Source organism: Oxyura jamaicensis, chromosome 8 (assembly GCF_011077185.1).
Source record: "Oxyura jamaicensis isolate SHBP4307 breed ruddy duck chromosome 8, BPBGC_Ojam_1.0, whole genome shotgun sequence".
NCBI classification, from domain to species: Eukaryota; Metazoa; Chordata; class Aves; order Anseriformes; family Anatidae; genus Oxyura; species Oxyura jamaicensis.
In genome coordinates, this window is record NC_048900.1 from 10624650 (window position 1) to 10644775 (window position 20126).

At 55.7% G+C, this 20126-nt stretch overlaps 1 protein-coding gene across 1 annotated transcript; it reads right to left on the bottom strand.

The window, feature by feature from the left end:
* Window positions 1-476: 476 nt before the first annotated feature.
* On the bottom strand, window positions 477-13856 carry RGSL1 (regulator of G protein signaling like 1). Its single transcript, XM_035333371.1, has 20 exons — window positions 13746-13856; window positions 13175-13696; window positions 12580-12662; window positions 12250-12324; window positions 11725-11854; window positions 10887-10991; window positions 10425-10586; window positions 9308-10251; window positions 8739-8801; window positions 6967-7195; window positions 6640-6812; window positions 6206-6534; window positions 5021-5214; window positions 4453-4570; window positions 4021-4117; window positions 3458-3587; window positions 2264-2444; window positions 1717-1855; window positions 1021-1145; window positions 477-848 (listed from the first exon to the last, which is right to left on the bottom strand). Exons 2-20 carry the CDS (start codon window positions 13185-13187, stop codon window positions 617-619), a joined length of 3522 nt encoding a protein of 1173 aa, XP_035189262.1. The 5' UTR covers window positions 13188-13696; window positions 13746-13856; the 3' UTR covers window positions 477-616.
* Window positions 13857-20126: the final 6270 nt, after the last annotated feature.

A 20126-nucleotide genomic window follows, 5' to 3' on the forward strand; every position in this document is an offset into this window, starting at 1 on the left:
ACGCTGCGTTGCTGACACCCACTCGGCCGTCAAAGCAAGATTAGTACGTGCCTATTTTGGTTTCCCCTCTAATCAAAAATCAATTAGACAATTTCCAAATGAATATTCAGACAAGGAGCCAGGCTGTCAGGCAGAGTGACAGCACTTAACAGCGCTTTCTTTGTGTTTTTCACAGTTTAGTGTTTAGTATATTGAAACTAAATAAGTGGATGAGGGGAAAAGAATTCTTTTCCCTAGAGATATACTAGTGAGTGTCACCTTGCATCCTCATGAAACCTCTTCTCCAATCCCAGTGTTCAAGGCATCCTCCTTATAATGCCACTAAGCCTGCTGTTTGCCTGCACAGTTCTGGCCAGTCTCTTTTCTTTTTCCTGCTCACATCTGACTTGTAACCCAAAGATTAGTTGCTTTAATTTCTGTTTAAGCATGTGTATGGGGTATTTTTAACTTGTTTCCTTCAAAAACCAAGGCTTATGCAACAGCTCTTTGCTTATGAACTGTCTGCCCCCACTTCTCTAATCCCCAAAGAAATTTCTAAAAACCCACTGGGTGATTTTGACTGATTTTGAGGAGAAGGAATGGTTTTAACGAGGTCTGCCCCACATAGTCCTCGAAGCTAAGTGGAATAGCAGAGCATGCGGTGGGGTGCTGGTGTAGCCACAGCCTTGGTCAGCTGGCTGTTGGGACAATGAGACAGGGCAAACATGGAGCTGGGGGGACAAGCACTCGTCTTACTTGGATTGTAGATGTCAGATACTTCGGAACAGGCTTTTATACTGGGCAAGGAGGCTGACTCCTGCTCCACCGTGGAGACCCGAAAGCTCTTCATCACCTTCCAGTTGCAGAACCTGTATGAGAAAGGCTGGAGTCAGGGACGGCAAACCCCCAAGCAGATGTCTACAGCTGAGATCCTGGGGAGGGTCTCGTCTGCATTGACTTCATTCCAGAGGAGCCAGGTGGCTGGAGAAAGAGGCTGGCACCCGCACAGCCTCCGTTGCCTCAGAGGGAGGGGACGGGTACCTCTTCCAGAAGTGTATCAGGATGGGGAGGAGGGTGACCTTGGCCCTGTGGTAGAGGAGGCGGTTCAGCAACCCCTTGGAAGACAGACTCCAGATTAGGTCTCTGTCATCTTCAGAGATGTTCACCTGGCCACAGGAGAGACCACGCTTAGCCACAGCAGTTTGTAGGTTTGTAGCACTCCTGGTGGCACATCCCTCTCACTAACCCCCATGGCATTCCAAACGTCTCTAAGAAGAGATGCTACTGAAGTCCAGGCTGACTGCCCTGAACATAGGGGCAGGATCCCCCCTGGATTTTTTGGAAAAAACACTGTGCTTTCCAAAGGGAAGATGGGCAGAGTCACAGCTACTCTAGAGGAAGAGGTGGGTGCATTGTGGAGGGATAATGGTGACTTTGACCTGTGGAGACTGAAAGGACTGATTTGGAGTGTAACACCCATCCTCATGCTTCAGTCCCATTGCCTCTCCAGCAAGAAGGGGATTGGTCTAGCATGGGTCTGTTGACAAATCAGCTCCCATGGAGCACACACAGAGCTCCTGCAAGCTCCAGACCATGTCCTGAAGGTTCAGAGCATGCTTGGCTGGAGCAGACCCAACCCCTGTCTGGTTTCTTTCCTCACGACTGCAATGTGATGGTCTTGAGGAATGAACAGCCGGCAGCCCCTCCAGGCGTCCTGGGTGGGTGCCAGCACCTTACCCGCAGTTTGGGGGGGATGTCGGAGTTCAGGAAGAGCTTGCTGATGATGGCAGCTTTCCTTTTGAGAAAGGCGACTTCCTTTTCTGAGCGCATGTCACGGGCTGCCAAAGCTTCGGCCGAATCAGCCAGCCTGGAAAACCTGCAAAAGCACGCCTGCAGGTCTTGCTCTGAGACAAGTGCCTTGATACTAGGCAGGCATGTTCCTGCTTGGCTACATATTTACTGGGCCAACAACAAAGACATCTAGGAGATGTGGGACAGCCAAACAGGGTGGGTAACCACCAGCAGGCTCGCTGTAGACAGTGAACAAGCTTTGGTCATCTCATGCTGCAGCGTGGTGTCCAGATCCCAGCCTGGCACAGAGGTGCTGAGGGTGTTTTGGGGTGGCAGAAGAGCCCCCGGTGTATGAAGAAGCTGTGGGTGGCTTTGCCCCTTACCAGGGAAGGCTTTGTCCCTTACCAAGGGATGGGCGCCACCCTCAGGGAGAGCCTGGGCCTGAGCCAAGGCAGACTGGTGGCACCCGAGTGCTCATGGAAAGGGCGCTTACTTGTCGATCTCCAGATAAAAGCGGAGGTCATCGACGAGGAAGTTGACGGTAATGAGCTGGTTGTTAAAGAGCTGGCGTTTCACCAGAGCCATGTCCTTGTCCTGCAGGGAGCTGCGGGAGATGGCGTGGGAGCGTAACATGCTCGCAGTGCTGCTGCTGTGCATCGAAGTGGCGGGCAGGTCTGGGAGAGGGGACGAGATGTTTGGGTCCTGCTTCCCCCAGTGCTGGTTTTAGACCGGCTGGGCATCTGATGCTGAGCTATACCTGGCTACCTCCCCTCACCTGTGCTTTTCTTGTGTACCAGGAATTTGCCTGAGGGCCTTTCAGCCTATGTGGACTACAGCCTTCCTGCAGCCTGTAGGGCTCCCCAGGGAGTTCAGACCCGCTCAGTGTGCTTTTCCCTTAGCTCAGTGACCTCCTCCATTCATCTGTCCTCCTCCTTGCACTCATGGAGTGCTTTTGTTCATTGTTTTCATAGGGGATGGACACAGTAGGTTATATCAAAGTCTGCCTAGCCATTATCCTGTCTCTGACAGAGGCCACAAGTGGATTACAAGGGAGAAAGAAAGGTAAAATATCTGTTATTTCCCAAATATAAAATATTCCCCAACTTCCAGACGCTTTCATTCCCAGGGATTTCCTGATCTAGGTGGGCTGCCTGTATACCCATCAATTTCAATGATTTCTACTTGCTTTTCCAGTCCCCTCCTGAACCTGATCCAGCTCTGCCATTTGTAGGTCAGCTCCCTGATGCATGGAAAATCACTCCCTTTTGTGTATTTTTGGCCTATCTCACCTTAGCTCCTTTTAGTGCCTCCTGTTGTTGAAGAAGGCCTGCAAACTGTTGTCTTTACATTGCTGCTTTGAGAGTGATTCGCCATAATTATTACATGGGCTTAGCAGAGAACCAAGGGGCAGCAGGTGGGGACTTGGCACCAGAAAACCAGCTATGGCAGGGGTATGTATATGTCTGTGTTGCTTGTGCAGAGTTCTGTGCCTCATCACCCAAGATTTCTGCACACAGTATTTGGCATCCTGAAACACCTGCATCACCAGCTAAATACCTCCAGCAGAGACCACCTGGTGTTCAGCACATGGGGCTTGTTGAGGAGCCACAGGCTTCCTCCATGTACCTCCCCTAAACCTGGGACAGTCTTGGGGAGAGAGGAGCGAGTGGCAGGACTCCAGCCTTACTTTCCTCCTCATTTTCTCTTTCCTTTCGCAGAAAGCCCTCGAACTCCATGCGGCACTTGTCGTTGTTCATCTCCCGATGGAACTTGCAGATGCTCTTGACGATGTCGTGGATGGCGAACCAGGCCCACCTCTGCAGAGATGTGGCACAGCCCAGCTCAGCTGGTGGCACAGCCCTGGGGAGCCAGCCCCTGGCTGTGGGGTTTGCTCCCAGACAGATATCTGCTGGAGCACCAGAGCCCAGACCTGGCCATGAGACTCATCATCTTTCCTTTTTTCTTTTTTCTTTTTTTTTTTCTTTTTTTTTGCATTTCTGTGTTTTCCTGGGGTGGTAGTGTGAATTGCTTAGCTGCTCCTGACTAAATCTGGTGAATTGTGCATGGAGCAGCACTCCAGACCTTGTAAGAGCAAGGCTTTATCTTGTTTGCTTTTTGCAACCCTCCAGGAGTGTCCCGATTCTGACCCCCTTCGTCCCATTTATTTAAGCACCTCTTGACCCACAGCATCTCCCCTCTTTCTTTCCTAGACAACACCCCAGCCTGCCAGCAGGGAGGCTCTTTCCTTACCAGGCTGTCTGTTGTGAAGTTCCCCATCCCGTGCCGCAAACGAAGGTTAGACTTGGGTGTGTCACTCGGGGGAAACAGGTCCTGGTACTCCTTAAACCTGCCAGGTGGGAGATCAGAGAGCATCAGATGCATGAGCAGGGCAGTGGTTTGGTGGCTGGGATGGGGAGCAACTGAGAGGGGATGGCCCTGTGGCTGGGGTCCCCCAGGACTCCTGGTCCTGGAGGAGGCTGGAGAAAAAGGGATGGGGGCTGGAGGCGCCTCAGTAGCCACAGTGGCAGTTTTGCTGGGGTGAGGGTCTGGCAGGGATTTGGATGTACGTGTTGTCAGCTCATAGGGCAGCAGGTTTGTAGCAGTTGCTCTCTGTCACCTGGCGCTCCCAAGGATGGCTGCATAACTACTGGAGCTAGAAGCCAGCCTGAGCCCACTTCTCACCATCGTTTTTCCATTGCTTTCTGGACAAAGACCTGTGCTGTCATCAACATGAAGGGTGTGACTACTTCAGCCTCCCTGATTTCTTTGATGATAGAAGAGTGGCAGTCCAGCTGTTCCTCTGGAAGAGACAAGTGGTCACTGTCTGCTGCTAGAAGCCATCCCTGAGCCACCATGACAGCCCTTCCTACCCTCGCATCTGCAAGTGGCACCCTGTCCCACCTCTGCCTGCCCCAGAATCTGGTACTCATGTCTTCTCCTTTCTATGCTGTGCTAATTGTGTATTTTGGGAGTGAAGCTGGGCCTACAAGAGCATCTGAAGGAGATGAGGTAGGGAAGGGCTATTTCTGCCACTGCAGGAACTGCAGGTTGCAGGTCTTGGCCAGGAGATCCTGCCACAGAAGTAGAGCACCTTCCTAGAAATACGTGGCAGTGGAAGACCTCAACAAACGCTGGGCAGGGAAAGGAGGATTGGCAAGTCCCTGCAAGAGGATCTAAGATCTGCAGCCAGGTCAGGGAAAAGAAGCCTTTATCATGGCTGGAGTAAAGTGCAGGGTGGGAGGGTGCCTACCAGCTGGGATGTCACCATGGAAATAATTTCTGACGATGCTGCTAATGAGGGCGCTCTTCGTCTTGGCATTGGGCTCTGTGACTAGCTTCTCCATGGCCATCCAGAAATGCAAAGGTTCATCAGCCTTGCGCTCCTCGAGGAACTGCCTGAAGTAGTGCAGGTGGGCAGGGTTGTGCAGCACCTTCACAAAGTGCCTGCAGTGGAGGAGAAACACCAAGAGATGTGACCTCTGTGCTGCCTCCTACCTGTAAAATAGCCTGCTTCTCCAACCAGAGGCACCTAAAGAGCTGGAAACACATGGGCCAGTGGTGCCAGGGGGTTATGAAGCAGATAGGCCAGGATAGGACTAGGTCTCAGCCTGAAGAGGAGGCTTTTTCTAAGGAGATGAGGAGGAGGCAGGATTTAAGGTCTCTGCTGGAGACCTCAGAACCTGCAAATGGAGCGGGACAGCTCTGCAGATGCCAGGGGAGGGAGGCAGGTAAGGATGGGACACCCGGAAGGACTGGTGGGAGGAGGAGGAGGTTGTGCTCCCCTAGCTATCATTGAAGAGATTCAGCAGAATTTTGGAAAAAACACAGCTGGGAGCAGACTGGGATTTGGATCCTTTACAGGGTTAGCAAGCCCTTATTTGAAGGTTGGTGGACTGGGTCAAATATGTTTGTTGTCTAAATGTGGTTCCTGAGACCGACTTTCAGAATAAATAATAAGAGCTGCTCCTAGTCACGTCCTGGTTAACGTTTATGTCCTGATGTGGAGCTCTCAGGGCTCTTGTCTGGAGTACTCCCAGGAGGGTGGGACTGCACATGGACATCCTCATGGTCAGTGAGGACAGATTTAAGCTTGGTCACGATGATGTTAAGCACTGGTTTGGGGTCTGAGAGCTGCCTAGCTGTAGTGCAGGTGGTGTGCTAGGGAGTGACCGAGGTCAAAGTGCACAAGACGTGAGGAATAAATTCAGATTATGGGGTTGGGAGAGAAAAAAAGATATTTCTTTCCTTCTGTCTAGGTCACTCTACACGTCAGACCCATGGGCCACCCATGTTTATATCTGAGTGAGCCCAATGACAAATCCAGGAGAAGTGACACTATGGGAAAGCAGTGGGAAAAGCCCTGTTTCCTTAAAGACTGTAAATAGCAAAACTAATAATAAAATAAATAAAAGCCTTGTGATGCAAGGTGCCAGACCTGGGTCTTTTAGTTGGCTTCTCTACCACGACAGAGGTGACCTTTGTGGCACTTGGTTTGGTTTTTCTCCTGGGAGTAGTCCTCTTTTTTTTGTTCTCAGGCTCAGCAGCTGTGGGGACAGAACAGTGTTGGCTCCATCCTCGGCTGACCACTAGAGCCTGCTCACAGCTGTCCTTTGGGCAGGGGACCCTGGAGAAGCCCAGGCTGCCTCCAGATCCACCCTGCATGGTGAGCCCAGCTTGGGGACACCGGATGCTGTAGAAGCCCTTTGCCCTCGCATGGTTTGATCTCCTCAGCATCTGCTTCAGAGAAGTGCTCCCAGCCTGGATTCACACCCCAAAAGGCATGCCTTTCACATGGGGTGACACCTCTCTCTCCTTCTGGAGATGTTTTCCTGATGCTGGGATGCAAACAGGTCCCTGCTTGGCTGGTACCCTAAGGAAGTGCTGCCTGGGAGCCTGCCCTGCTTCTGGTCTGCTCGGACTGGACTCACCAAGCGGTGGGCTTTTGGGAGACAAAATCTCATCATCCTTGCTTGGGCTATCCACAGCCAGAGGGGCTTTCTGAGCGGCCGGCTCATTTGATGTCATCTTCTGGGAGTCTGCATCTGGTAGAGAAGAGGGAACAGATCCGGGGTTCGTTCCTTCAGGCTGCGTCAGCCCCTCAGCACGTACCAAGTGCTGTGTTTGACTGCTCCTTGCCTTGCCTTTCCCCTTCTCTGTCCCATTCCCATGCTCTCCCCGGGATGCTGCATTTCTTACCGGCCGTGCTCACGAGATCCGTCTCTGCCTGGATGGAGCCCCCTTGCTGGAGGTGCCGAGTGGCCCAGGCTCGCCAGTGCTCGGAGGAGAGGCCTTCCAAGTTCCTCGTGCCATGCAAGGCCTGGCTCAGCTTCAAGGATTCGTTTATCCGCTCAGACAGGAGGAAACATTGCTCTTTACTGACAGCGTGTCCTTGCACCTTGGGTGCTGGGACACTGCTCTGCGGAGGCTGCAGCAAGAAGAAGACAAACCATCCCTTACACCCCATCGGAGGAGCTGCACCCAGCAGGCCAGCTGCACATTTCTGGGGGTACAAGCCTATCCAAGTTAGGTCTCGGGAAGAAATCTGTGTGAGCACAAAGCTCAGCATCAGCTTGGGACCTGTCCATGCTGTTCCTAAAGCTGGCTCTGCGGCCGGAGCTGGGGCAGTGCAGCAGGTCCCTCAGCTCACCCAGGCAATGGCTTGCCAGCCAAAGGCAGCAGCTTTCCTAAAGGGGTCAACATCCAGCTAGGAGGGCCAAAAACAGCTCTGGAGGTGTCACGGGCAGACAGGTAAGCTCATGTGTGTTTTCTGCTGGCTGCTGTCCTGGGACTGGCTCTGGCCGGTGTCCCAGGAGTGCCTCCCACTATCCCACTGAGACCCTCCTGCAGGTTTTGGCTCCCCACCAGCTTGCACGACTGGCCGAGCAGCAGGGCCAGACAGGCTGTCTGCTGACCGAGTTGCATGCTGCTGAGAGCAAGCACCAAAAATAACCCCATCAAGCCCCTGAGCAGCTCCTCTGACGCTGGTGCTGTGAGGGCTGGGATGAGTTTGGCTTAGGGGATGGTGCCTGCGGAGAGCATGGCCACGGCACCTGCTGAAGTGCTAATTGCTCTCCTGGACCAGGCATGTGCTCTGAGAGGTAATTTCCTCGATAAGGGATGCTTAGAAACCTGGGCATCTAATTAACTTACAACCAAGAGCATTTAATGAGCAGGGTCAGGAGCTGACAGCTGCCAACCTACTGCTCCGTAAGAGCTCGGCTCTTGCTGACTGCGGTGGTGACATCTCTGTGAGCCAGGTCTTTGGGGCACTGCCCCTGGCAGCCTGTCCTAATCATTTCTGGGACCAGCTGATGAATTTACGTTGCAATCTGGGGAAAATCCAAGTGGTCAGACTGAATAAATTAGTTGTGGTAAGCAAAATTGCCTGTGTATGTTGTGCAAGGGACCCAAACAGGCAGGGTGCGCTGAGGTTTCTCTCTGCAAGGCTTCCTGGTGGAAGGCATTGAGAAACATGGGATTTCTGCTGCTGGGAATATGAGTGCTTGTGTGCCTCTGCTTTCTTAAAGCACAGCTTTACACAGTGGAAAGAAACACATGGAAAACTTGAGTGCGGTTGAATCAGAGGCCAAAAGGCTGCACGCCCTCTTCCCCAGCACGCTGGTCAGGCACCGCTCATGCTGGAACAGGGACGTACACATTTGTGGCTGCCCATGAGTCAGATTAACAGCAGTATTTGTTGTGAACCAGGAAAAAAGGGGGAGAATTAATTCCCAGAAGTGTTTTGCACAACTTGCTGCTGGCTTCACCCGTGCCTGCCCTGGACAATTGCTTTTAAATCTCTTCCTGCTTCTGGGCTGGGTTGTGGCTCAAAGGCTGACCTGTGGGCTGCTGCTGGACCACTGCAGCTAATGCTGGGCTTCTCTCCTCCCTCTCACCACCTTTTCCCATCCCCACTGGAGCTTGCACACCCCTTGAGGATGCGCATGGCCCCTGTGCATCCCCCTTACCATAAACTGGAGGAAGGTCTTGTCGTCATCAGCCAGAAATTTCTTATAGAAGTTGCAGAGGACCTGGGGAGGAGCAGAGGTGGGCTGCATCATCTGGTGCTCATGATCCCCACCAGAAGCTGGCACCCCCACGGGCAGGTTACACCCCACTGAGATGCCCAGGACAGCTTTGCTGCTCAGACATTGCCCAGAAGTGCTTGGGTTGTAAATGTGCTTTAAAAATGTGCTTTAATCCTGTTGTGCTGGAAGCAGTGACTCAGATGCAAAGGGCTGGCCGCTGTCCCTTGATCCCTGTGGCACGTGAATCTAGCCGAGGTCACCAGCTGCTAAATGACTGCTCTCTCCTCGGCACGGCAAACCCCTGGGGAGGCTCCTCTCTGCTGGCCTGGTACGTCTCGGTCACTGCTTCCAGCACAAGCTGACTCGTGACCTTAAGTTCTGCCCCCCCTGGTCTCTCTTCACCTTCATTTTCCAAATACCTCTCTTTCTAACCATGCCCTCAGTCCTCACACCAGCCCAGGCTGTGAAGGCCAGCGGTACCTCCCCGCCCGACCGCTGCTGCCCTGTACCTTGCAGATCTCTTTCTGGGCTCTGAATATCCAGGGGGTGAACTCTCCAGAAGCCAGGTGGTCCCGCAGGCCCTGCAGAGTCCTCGCCTCCAGGGGAAGCTGCTGGACGGCGCTCTCCTCCAGGTAGGTCTTGCATATCCTGTCCACGATCAAATGGCGCAGGAAGAAACTGTTTTCTCTGCTGGGGTCCAGCACCACAGGCAGAAATTCTTCCAGGTCGTGCCACAGGTCCAGGAGACGAGTCTCCATGGTCTGGCCCTGGCGCTTCAAGAAGTCCCTGAAGGGCCGTCCTGCACAGCTGTCTGCACTGAGGGCCCAGGGGAGGAAGCAAAGGGTCTTGGACGACCTTTTTGGGGTCGGCAGCTTGGAGAGAGGTGCAGAGGAACGCAGGCTAGAGAGGACTTTATCTTCACAGAGGTCCTCCAGATGGATGGCCAGCTCTGCCTTGGGTCTAGGTCTTTTGGGAGAGGTTGCTCCTCCTTTGCCCCCAAAGGCGGCGTTTGCAGGACCCAGTCCCAAAGCCTCCTTACCCGGCTGCGATCCCTTCACGCTCCCAGCTGGCCCTGGCTGCCTCTCTGGTTGTGTCTGAAAGCTTGTCTTTGCTTCTTGGGTGTCTCTTCCCTCCTTGACAAGAGCCCAGATCTCCTCCTTGGCCTTCTTGCTGCAGTAGGGCCCTGACGAGTCCTGGCTCTTTGTAATGTGCATTGTGAAGAGATCGTCCGAAACGCCCAGGGGCTCCTGCGTGGTGCCCCGCGCCAACCGCTCCCGATAGTCCTGCAGCAGAGGCCAACACGACTTCTCTTCTTCCATGCCCATCTTGCACTGGATGAAGAATTTAGGGAGCCAGTAACTCTGAATTATAAACAGGGCCCGTTGCTGCATCTTGACTAGCATCTCCCTGCGGGTGCCGATGGACCCGACGTGCCTGACTTTGCGCGATGACCCTGAAATGATGAAGAGGATGATGATGAGGGGGCAGCTCCATCCAGACCTGGTGGTGTCAGGGAGATGCCCAGCCAAGCACAGCTGCTGTTGGCATCCCATCTCCACCTGGGCGCAGCCAGGATCAGGCCACCTTCCTAGAAGGGCATCATTTGTCACCAGCTCCTGTCCTTACCAGTGAGGGTGCCGCAGAGGGTGAGGACTCTGGAGCCTTCGCGCAGGTGGGTGGCTTTCAGCCTGTGGAGCAGGGACAGGTAGAGCTCCTGCTGTGCTGCATCCGACTCGTCAAGCCCCAGAAGCCTTTCGATGCTGAGCCAGAAGTTGGTCAGTTCTTCCCCTATGGATCAGACAAGAGACTGACGTGAAGGGCTTGGTATTACTCTGAGAGCCCTGCTGACAAATGAAGCAGCCCCGTGATTTAAGAGAAAGCTGAGGGAAGATGCCCTGGATGGAGTGAGATGAAATCATGGAGAAGATCTAGGGCTGTGCAAGCTGGGGTCTGCTGATGCCTCATCTTCCAGAGCAGGATCTCGCGCCCCACTGGTGCTCACCCACTCCCCCGGCTCTGTGCCGGTGCCTTGCAGGGCAGCACGCCCGCAGTGGGCTGCGGAGGGTCCGGGCAGCACCCCGTGCCCACCTGCCGTTCCCTGCGTGGAGGCTCGGAAGCGCCACATGCCCTGGCTGCCGCTGATGCACTTCTCCAGCAGCCACCGGTCCGCGCTCCGCCAGTTCAGCAGTTTCTCTGTCGGAGAGACCAAAGCACAGGAGCCTTGATAAATTGCGTTTTTTTTCTGAAACGAAAGCCTGCATCCCAGCTGCCATAGCGTTCTTCCCAGTGGCTGTGCCCCACGATCATGCTGGGCCGGGGGGGCTCACATGGGGGCAAACCGAGCACAGTTCACTCTTGGTGCTGTCAGGACAGACCAGGGCATAAGCTAGCAGGTTATTTTGTAGGTTTGTGGGGTATTTTGTGGTACTAATGGATATGGATCAGTGGTGGGACTTGGTAGGCCAGGGTGATGGTTGTGTTTGATCTTTAATGTCTTTTCCAACCTGCACGATTCTATGATTTTATGACTTTCCCAGTGTAGGATGCCCTGAATGAGGAGCATAACCCAATATGGTGCAAGAGCTCTGTGTGTCCTGCACAGCAGCAAACCCCAAATGCCAGGACCCCTTTCCTGGATCTAAAGCTGCTCCCCAGCCCAGCTTCACCCACGCACTGCTTTTACAAACCCTGCAGCTGCTGCTAAGCAGCTATTCCAGCTCAACCCCACGGAGGCAGCAAGCCTGTATAAACAAGAGCAAGGCTGAGGGGTGAAACCTCATTTGTTTTATGGAAATCCTGCCTGGGATTTGCTGTGACCCCCAAAACGGGGCGTGCGGTGCCTTTCCCAACCCAGTGCCATGCTCAGCAGCCACCGGGTGAGAGGAAGCCCCGCTCCCTTTCCTCCGTGCCTGCCACAATGACTCACCTGCTTCCTCCGACCGCACGAAACCCAGGAGCTTCTGGCAGAGGACGAGGTGGAGGCAGAGGCTGGATCTGCAGAAGTGAGGCAGGCGGTGCTTCGCCAGCCAGGCCAGCAAAGCCGGGGGGCTGGCATCCTGCAGCGCAACCCCCAGGAGAGGATCAGGCTGGGAGCGAGGAGCCGGCTTGTGCCAGGGAATTGGGGTGAGTAAGGGGCCTGTGCTATGGGGTTTGCCAGAGAGCGGTGGGAGCCATCCCCGTGTGGAGGAGGAAGGGAGATGCTTGTGCTGCAGCCCCTGCCTGCATCCCTGCTGCCTCAGCCCCTTTCCCCCTGCCTGCTTTCCCAGAGCCCTGACTTTCCATGGCTTCTGCTCCTTCCGGGGCTCAAAAGCCAAGTGAAGCCTGGTTTGAAATCACCCCCCTGGCTGCATGAACAACAGCCTCAGCAATGAGGAACCATCTCCTTCCCCGCCCAGCGCCCTTCCTCCCTCCTCCTCGCCCTCCTCTCTCCTCACAGGGGACATCTGCTCACCAGGTGGCTGGGCAGCTCTGGCCAGAGGTCCCACTGCCCCGTGCTGCTGGTGTAAAGGGGCGTCTGGCCAAACACCTGCATGGAAAGGAAGGGGAGAGCTGGAAGGGATGCAGGGTGGTGGGGGAGCCCAGAGCCTGTCCCCACTGCAGAGAAGGAACCATCTTCCTCTTCATCCCTCTGTCTCCATCTCCTCTGAGCTGAAGTCCTCAGCTTTCCCTGGCTTGACAACCGAAGTATGGTGTAATCCCAATTTTTCTAACACAGAACACAAAAGTTCACCTGGAAAAGGCTCAGAAAGACCCCGGCCTTTAGGGTGAGGAGCAGACTTACAGGAAGATTCAGAAACGTGTTGAAAAAGTCGACAAAAACTTCATCTCTCAGCAGCAGCCCCATGTCCATAGAGGCTATGGTTGCTGCAGGGGGGAGAAGAGAAAGTTGTGTGGGCTTTGTGCTGCCAAAAGATGGATGGGAACCAAAAGATGACAAGAGGGAAGAGCTGGGCCAGAACAGCTCTCAGAAAAATGTGATATTGGGTGGGACTTGTGCACCGGGGTCCCCCTGTGCCCTTGTGCTGTGGGCTGTCGGCAAAGGGCAGTCGGAAAGCACTCAGTCCGGCTGCACGGGGGGGCTGGAAAACTTGAGTGGCCTCTTTCTATATACCAAGGGTTTGTGGTCTGGGGAGGCTGGGCATGAATGCCGTGGCATTTCCTCCAAACCAGCAGGCATCACCAGCAGTCCCCTGTCCTGAGAGGTTTTCTTTCTTTCTGAAAGATCTGGGTGTGAGGGGGGGGACTGGCACCACCTGGGTGAGGGCACAGCTGTGTCCCAGGGAGGACCCAGGCTAAGGGATGCTGCTTTTCCCTCCCGTGTTGTCCCCTTCAGGGGGTGCTTGGAGGGCCCGAAGCCTCCAGCCAAGGTCACTCACCGGTGGCCGTCATGTTGCTGTATCCCGGGGACGCGTTCCAGAGTGCCACGCTGCCTGTGACACACTCACCCCAGCCCCAGCCCTCGGGGAGACGCGGTGCTCCTGGGGGCCACAAGGCCCTTGGCACAGCCCCACAGCTTGGGCTTCGCTGTTCCCCGGGGACATGTGGCGTTTCTGGGTGCCAGCCCTGCCAATGCACTGGGGCACTTGCAAAATGATGTCCTTCCCCTCTCCCTGCTCAGGCACCCGGTCCTGTGCCCGGGTGGCGCCTGGCACTTCGTAGGAGACCCCGCTATGGTCATGTTGGACGGAGCAACCTCGTGTTCCTCGTCAGCCGTCTGGCATCAGTGGGCTTGGGCCACAGATCCCCATTTTTGGAGCCCCTGCAAGGAAGAGGAAAACGAAAAAAAGCACTGAGGTGGCACTCTGGACGGCCACCTGCCCCTGGCAGATCAGCAGGAACGGGTGGTGGTGGACAAACCCCCGGAGGGAGCGAGGGGGCTTTGGTGGCCCCCCGGCCACCTCCCCTTGCTGTCCCCAGGGTGAGCGCAGCCCCCGGCGGCGGGGCCACCTCACCAGGTGGCGCTGCCACACCAGGAATGCGGCACTGTCCCCAGCGGGGACACGGCTCCGCGGCCACGAGGAGGGCAGGGGGCTCGTAACGTCCCACCGCCCTCAGCCTGGGGCAGGGGGCACGGCTGGTTACTTGTGGGGCTGGTTACTTGTGGGGCTGGCGCTGGGGACCCTGGGGACACCGCCATCCAGAGCGAGTGAGCTCGCCTCTTTGTGCATTGCTCCACAACCCTGTGCAGGCAGGATAACGGGGGGCTATACCAAGCCAGGAGGGACATGATGGATAGTGGGGAAAATATGTTAGAGATCGCACCCAGGCCATCCCTGCACGCCTGTCCGCTAGGGAGGTGACAGCTCTGAGCACAGCCCCCTGGGGAGGCACCATCCCCTTCCTTTGGTCAGGGCTGGGGGGCTGTAGGGGCATGTCAACCGGGCATTATGGTGAATGCCAGCCCTCCCCAAAATGATGTGGGGAAGCGTAAGCTATGAGCAGTGTCTGTTTGTTCCGGCAGGTGAGCACAGGAGACAGCGGTGCTGGGAAAAGCTGCGTGAAGGAGTTTCAGGAGACCCTGGAGAGGAGCAGCATCCATCACAAATTCGTAAGCGTCGGTGCTGCAAAGCCCGAGAGACAAGGGGAGGGTTAAGGATGAGCTGGCACGGCTGTCACACATGACAGGCTCAGAAGTCCTTGGGAAAAGGTTGCAGCGGTCAGAAATGTGTATTTTCCAGTTGGTAACTGAACAAATGCCCAGTGAGATCCTCAGAGGCTGGCGGAGCTCTGCTCATGCCGCTCTGGCTCTGAGCTGACCCCAGTGGGGCTGTGCCGCTTTCTGCCGGGAAAGGGCCGGGGCCCTGAGCAGGGCCAGGTTGGCACGGTTACCATGGAAATGCACGGGACCATTTCCACAAAGTCTTTACCTAAAATGAGATAGTAGTGTGGCAGGACGGGGCCCGGATGAGGATTTGCTTGGTGCGCATGTGGGCACATCTGCTCCGTCCGTCTCATTGCAATGGCACCTTGCGAAAGGCATTCACTTGAGTTGTGTGGCTATTAAAAAAAAAAAGGGAAAAAGAAAAGGAAGATGTGAGGAGAGCCACGATTTATAAGGGAGCTCATGGAGCAGCTCGGGGCGGCCGCGTTCTTTGTACAAAGATAAGGGCAGCGTTGCAACACCAACCACGTCAGTAGGGCTTCACTCCCAACCCACCCAGCCCCTGCTATGCCCCGGGGAGCAGCCCACCCTCGGCAGACCTGAGGCCACCTCCACCAGTGCTCTCCAGGCAGCCTCACATGCCTGTGCTGGCAGAGGGGACGTGGCCGGGGCTCTCGTCCTTGCCCGACACAAGCTGGCACGGCTCGCTGCGGAGGCAAGGTCCAAGGCTGCCTGGCCACGGGGTCACCAGGACTTTGGTGCCTTTGGGACCAGCCTGAGCTGCCCCATGGGCTCACAGCCTCACAAAGCTCCCCTTTGGGTGCTGCAGCACCCCATAGACCCAGGGCAACCCCACACTGCTCTGCTTTCGGTCTCAGGTCTGCAGCCCCTCCAGCACGGGGCAGCGGTGCGAGCATCCTGTGGCAGTGCCAGGTTTTAAAACCTGCTGGCTGTCATTGTGTCCGATGCGCAGAATGAGATCTAGGGGAAAAGTTTTCTTTTCCCTTCCCCTTCCACTCACCTGTTCTCATATAAATAGTTTAGGACACCTCAAAGACTGCATCAGCAATGGCTCGGATCCTTCTGGGCTCGTAGCACCTTAAAACTAAGTGCGTGAAGTCTCAGTTACGGCAGTTCAGCTCTAATCATTATTTTATTTCTTGAATTTATTAGGCAATTTTTTTAAAATGTAATTTTCACGCTCTGTCCCCTGGCTGTGTAAAATTTTTTTTTTTTTTTTTTTTTTTTTTTGCTTGGCAAGGACACCTCTGGTATTCCCTTATGTTAATTAGAAATATTTTTGAGCCTATTGCCATCTGTCTGTGGTTTCCTTGCTCGGGATTTACCGCAGAGGCCGGGCTCTGACCCACTGCACCTCACTGCCCCTGCAGCAAGCTTTGCCTCTGCCTGCCCCCTCCTCAGCTCGAGCAAAACCGCTCGTAATCCCGCACGTGTCTGCTTTCCAGGTGAGGCACGTGCTGGGGCTGGCGGGATGCAGGTCACCCATGCGGAAGGTGCCCAGACAGTGTTGCAGCTGCCTTGAATAACGCACAGCGCCAGGCGCTGATCCGGCCACTGAACGCACTTGGGCAGCACTTTGAGGATTTCTGCATTCCTTCTTACAAAGCTGTAATGTGTATTAGGCTGAAATTAAGCTGCCAGCCATGGTTAACGTGGCCCTGACCTAGCTGGGAGTGCATTTAGCAGCACAAACAGTACTAATAAAGAAAGGAAAAAAGGAAAGAAAAGAAAATAAATAAGAAAAAGAAAAGAAAAAAAAAATGCCGATGCACACTGTGACCAATTTCCAACTGCAAGGGAAAGGCATGCGCTGAGCGCTCCCTGGGATATTCTCCACCCTTGTGCAGAGCAAGGAGAGCCAAGCAATTTCTAGGTCTCAAATCCCTGATCCTGCCTGCCTGTTCTCCTCTTCCAGCTTCCCCTGGCCGTGTTTGAAGGAAGAGCACGTGCTTCGCAGCGCCGTGCCCGGCTCGCCGGAGGCGCTGGGCTGCATGTGAGGAGGGCAGAGCCTGCAGGTAGGTGCTGGGCTTGCAGCAGGATGAGCCCTGAGCAGGGAATGCTCCGTGCCCCTTTTGCCTCCTGGGGATACAGGGCAGAAAGGGCCGGAGAGGGAAGCGCGAGCAACCATGGGGCTGTGTGCAAGGCCCTCCTGGCTGCTGCATTTCCAAGGCCCCTCTTCCCCTAAATGCGTCATCGGTGCCTATTGCAGCTGAGCTGCCTGGGGAGGGAGGTTTGGCTTTTTTCTTTTTTCTTCTATCTGCCTCTGCACGTTTTTGTTAATCTGCTTTCCCAAATCGCCCTTCCGCGCAGCCCAGGTAATCGCCAGCTCGCTCTGCCTTGGAAAGCCCTCTGGTCACCACCCCTCGGCTACCCTTGACCCTGGCAGCATCTTCAAAGGGAGCATGGGGCTGCTGCGGAGCCTGCAATGTTTGCTCGCTTATCGGGCGAGCAGCTACCGCCTCCCTGCCCCGGGGGGTTTCGTCAGCCTCCTGCCACCCTCCCGGGGAGACCGGTTGGCCACCACTGCTCGCACAAGGTCAGTCCCCTGGCGCCGTGGCGAGCTCCCCATCCTCACTGGGTGACCGCTGTTTGAGGGCAATGTGTTAATTAATTAAGCAGTTGTTTGTCTCGCTGAGGTCTTGGGTTTGTTAACCCATGGTAAAGGGTTGCGTTTCTAGCCCCGCAGGTCCCAGGGGTGGTGGCAATGAGGTGGTGGCCACATGGGAGCAGGTCCCACCAGCAGCCTCCAGCACGGCTAGGGGAATAATTTGGGAAAGCAGGTGGAGGTGACACGTTGCTGGGACATCTGGCTGGTCCCTGGTCTCAATTGGGTGCGTTTTAGTTCTGTCTTATGTGGGACCACGCAGCACACAGCGGTTTCACGGGGGGTCTGACAGCGACAGATCAAACTGGGGAACGTCTGAGCTGTTGGGCACAGGAGGGAGATCTTCTCGCCCTCCTTCTAGCTGTGCTAGAGGCTGGGACGTTTTTTGGTGCATCAGGCCTCCTTCTAGGATCTAAGCGGTCACAACAAAATGGACCACTCTGCCTCCCTGTGTGACATCTGTATCTTAAAAAAGAAACTATGAATTTGGATTTAAGAAATGTGTTTGGTGTACGTGAAAGGCAAATGGGGACCTGTGCTTAGCAGACCTGGTTTGCATCCTCTTGGGGCCAGCCCTTTGCAGTGAGCCCTGCCAAAGGGGCCCCCCTCCAGTCCTGTGCTCCCCGGGGCAGCTGGGGAGGGGTCCCTGTCCCCACATCATGGGGAAATTTCAGTTTCTGCCTTTTTAACCCTTGAATCCCCTCTTTTTTGTTTATTATTATTATTTTTTCCTTTCCCTGTGGTGTGACATTGCTGCACTTTAAGGCATTCCCAAATTTGTGAGCATGGAGGATGGGAAAAGAGATGCTGGGCAGGTCCACATCAGAGAGGGCATGTCCCATGCCAGCTGCTTGAGGCTCGAGCATCCTGGTCCCCAGCCTTCTTAGGGGCAGCTCAGGGACCTCTCTTTGGGTTTGCACCGCTGCCTTACAGGCAGAAGGCTGCAAAGTCCAGCATGACCAACCCTCGGGGCTCACCAGGCGCTTTTCAGCCCTGGAAGTCCTCGCAGGATACGGACCCAGCTGGAGGGAAGTGTCACGGCGGGCGCATGAAGGTGTTCCCACGGATTAATGGTAGGAAGAGAGAAAAACACGTGCCAGCCGGGGCGAGCCCCTGGAGCACTGCTTTGTCTTCAGCGGGCTCACCAGGCACACGGAGCGCTTTGAAGGCCGATGGCAGCCCACCCCTGGGAGGTGTCACCTGTTGGCACCGCGCCTCGTCCCGCTCCCCGGCGAGGGTTTTTTGTCTGCCTGGATGCCGATGACAATAAGGGTCACTGGAGCACGCAGCTGGGCCAAGGCGCAGCCCGAGCCGTGCTTCCCCCCTGAAAAAAAAAGGAAAAAAAAAAAAAAAAAAAAAAAAAAAGAACAAACCCATAACCACAGCGTGCAAGGGGAGGAGGGGAAGGCAGGCGGTAAACAAGCAGCATGGAGCAGGCAGGGGCCGCTTCTCCCCGCTCTTCTTCCCGGGAGAGGGCGCTGGCCCTGCAGCACGCGGCTGCTGCTAGCCCCATAAACATCTCGGGCTGGGGCACCCAGGGACTGGCACCCATGGGTGCCCTGGGCTTCTGTGCGGCCAGCCGTGGTGGCCAAACTGCTGGGAGCTGTAGCATGTCTCCAAAAAGTCGGAGCTGGCAGCGTCCCCGTTAAACAAACCCACCCCGCAAGCCCAGGGCAAAAGGCTGGGCATGGTTTGGGGTTTCTCAGCTTTCAGGCCTGTGGGGTGACACGGGGGACAAAGCGTGGGGGCAGGACCAGGGGGTGAAAAGAGGGCCGGGAAGGGAGGGAGATATTCCCTGGTGGGACACCCGGCGTGGGACACCTGGCTCTGCCCTGCCTGGGGCCACAGCGGGGACACCTTGTCCCCTTCCTGGAGCTGATGTTGGTGTCCCCTTTTCATCCCCAAAAGGGCTGCAGTGTCCTGAGTGCTGATCCAAGCCCCTTCTGTATGGAAACCTTCTCTTTATGCGCTGGGTATTGGGGGAAAGCAGTTTCTGTAAGGCTTCGAGGCGCTGCTTTGCCTGGGCTGTGCAAAGAGGTGACAAGCACCTGAATTTCTCCTCGCTCCTGGCCAGCCCTGGGGGATTAACACAGCTTGTGGCTGCTGCAGGGTGGTGGTGAAGACTGAGCTGGGTTTCCCGCCGGGAGGGAGGGGACCTGGCTTTCAAGGTGGGCAATAAATCAAGGCGAGTCCTTAGCCAGTGGTTACACCTCCTCCTGGCTAAGGATCCGGCTCTCCCAGGCCACTTTGTCCCCAGCCTGTGGCTGTGCAGAGGTCGTGTGTTCAGGAGGGGGGCTGTGGTGGCAAGGAGAGTCGGGCTTCTTGAGAAACAGCAAATTGTGGTGCTGGTGGTGGTGTGGGGCTGCCCCGAGGCAGGCGTGTGGGTGGCGTGTGCTTGGCGTGGTACCCACGTGTGCACGCATGGTGGCTCCTACGAGCGCTGGCATCACTGTCCTGCCCCGTGGGCCCACGCTGGGAGGTGTGGAGGGCTGAGCATGAGTGCTGATGGGGTTAAAAACGAGCTCCCGGGGTGGAAAAATACCGGGCAGCCAAGTGGGTGCTCCCGGACCCATGGTGGGGTTGGGGAATTTCTCCTCCCTCGTGTGCCAGTGCTCTGCGGCGAGGGGCCAGGCTGTAAATCCAGGCTCCGGAGGGGCAGTGTGCAGGCGAGGCCAGTCCCCCCACCCAAAAGGCAGCCCCCAGTCCGAGGCTGGCGGGGGGCTCCGTTCCCCTCTCCCCCTTTCCCTGCTCGCCCTGTTTACCCAGGGCGACTCATTTCCATGCCTGCGAGTTATGCAAAGGCAGCCGCTAATGTAAACTGCTGCGGAAAGCCCTGGATCCGCTCCCGCTGCTGCTGCTGCTTGCCGAGAAGTGCCTGACAAGAGGGCTGAAGTTTCTCGGGGGCGGGCAGCGAAAAGGGGAAGGAAAAACAACAGCGGCCGGGAAGACGGGGCTCGTTTTTTCCTTCCCTTTCGCCACCCACCCCCCCCCAAAAGGAAAAAAAAAAAATACAGAGCAGCCCAGGGGGGCGCTGAGCTTGTTTTTCCCCCTGCCCCGGCTCGTTTGCCAGCTCCCTCCTCCTTCCAGCCCCATCCCCGGC

Excerpts from the sequence above, each read along its gene's own strand:
- RGSL1 (XM_035333371.1), bottom strand. Across the intron at positions 10,252-10,424 it reads CCTCTGCGGCACCCTCACTG|GGTCATCGCGCAAAGTCAGG; the intron begins GTAAGGACAGGA and ends TCATCATTTCAG. Across the intron at positions 7,196-8,738 it reads AGACCTTCCTCCAGTTTATG|CCTCCGCAGAGCAGTGTCCC; the intron begins GTAAGGGGGATG and ends TTCTTGCTGCAG.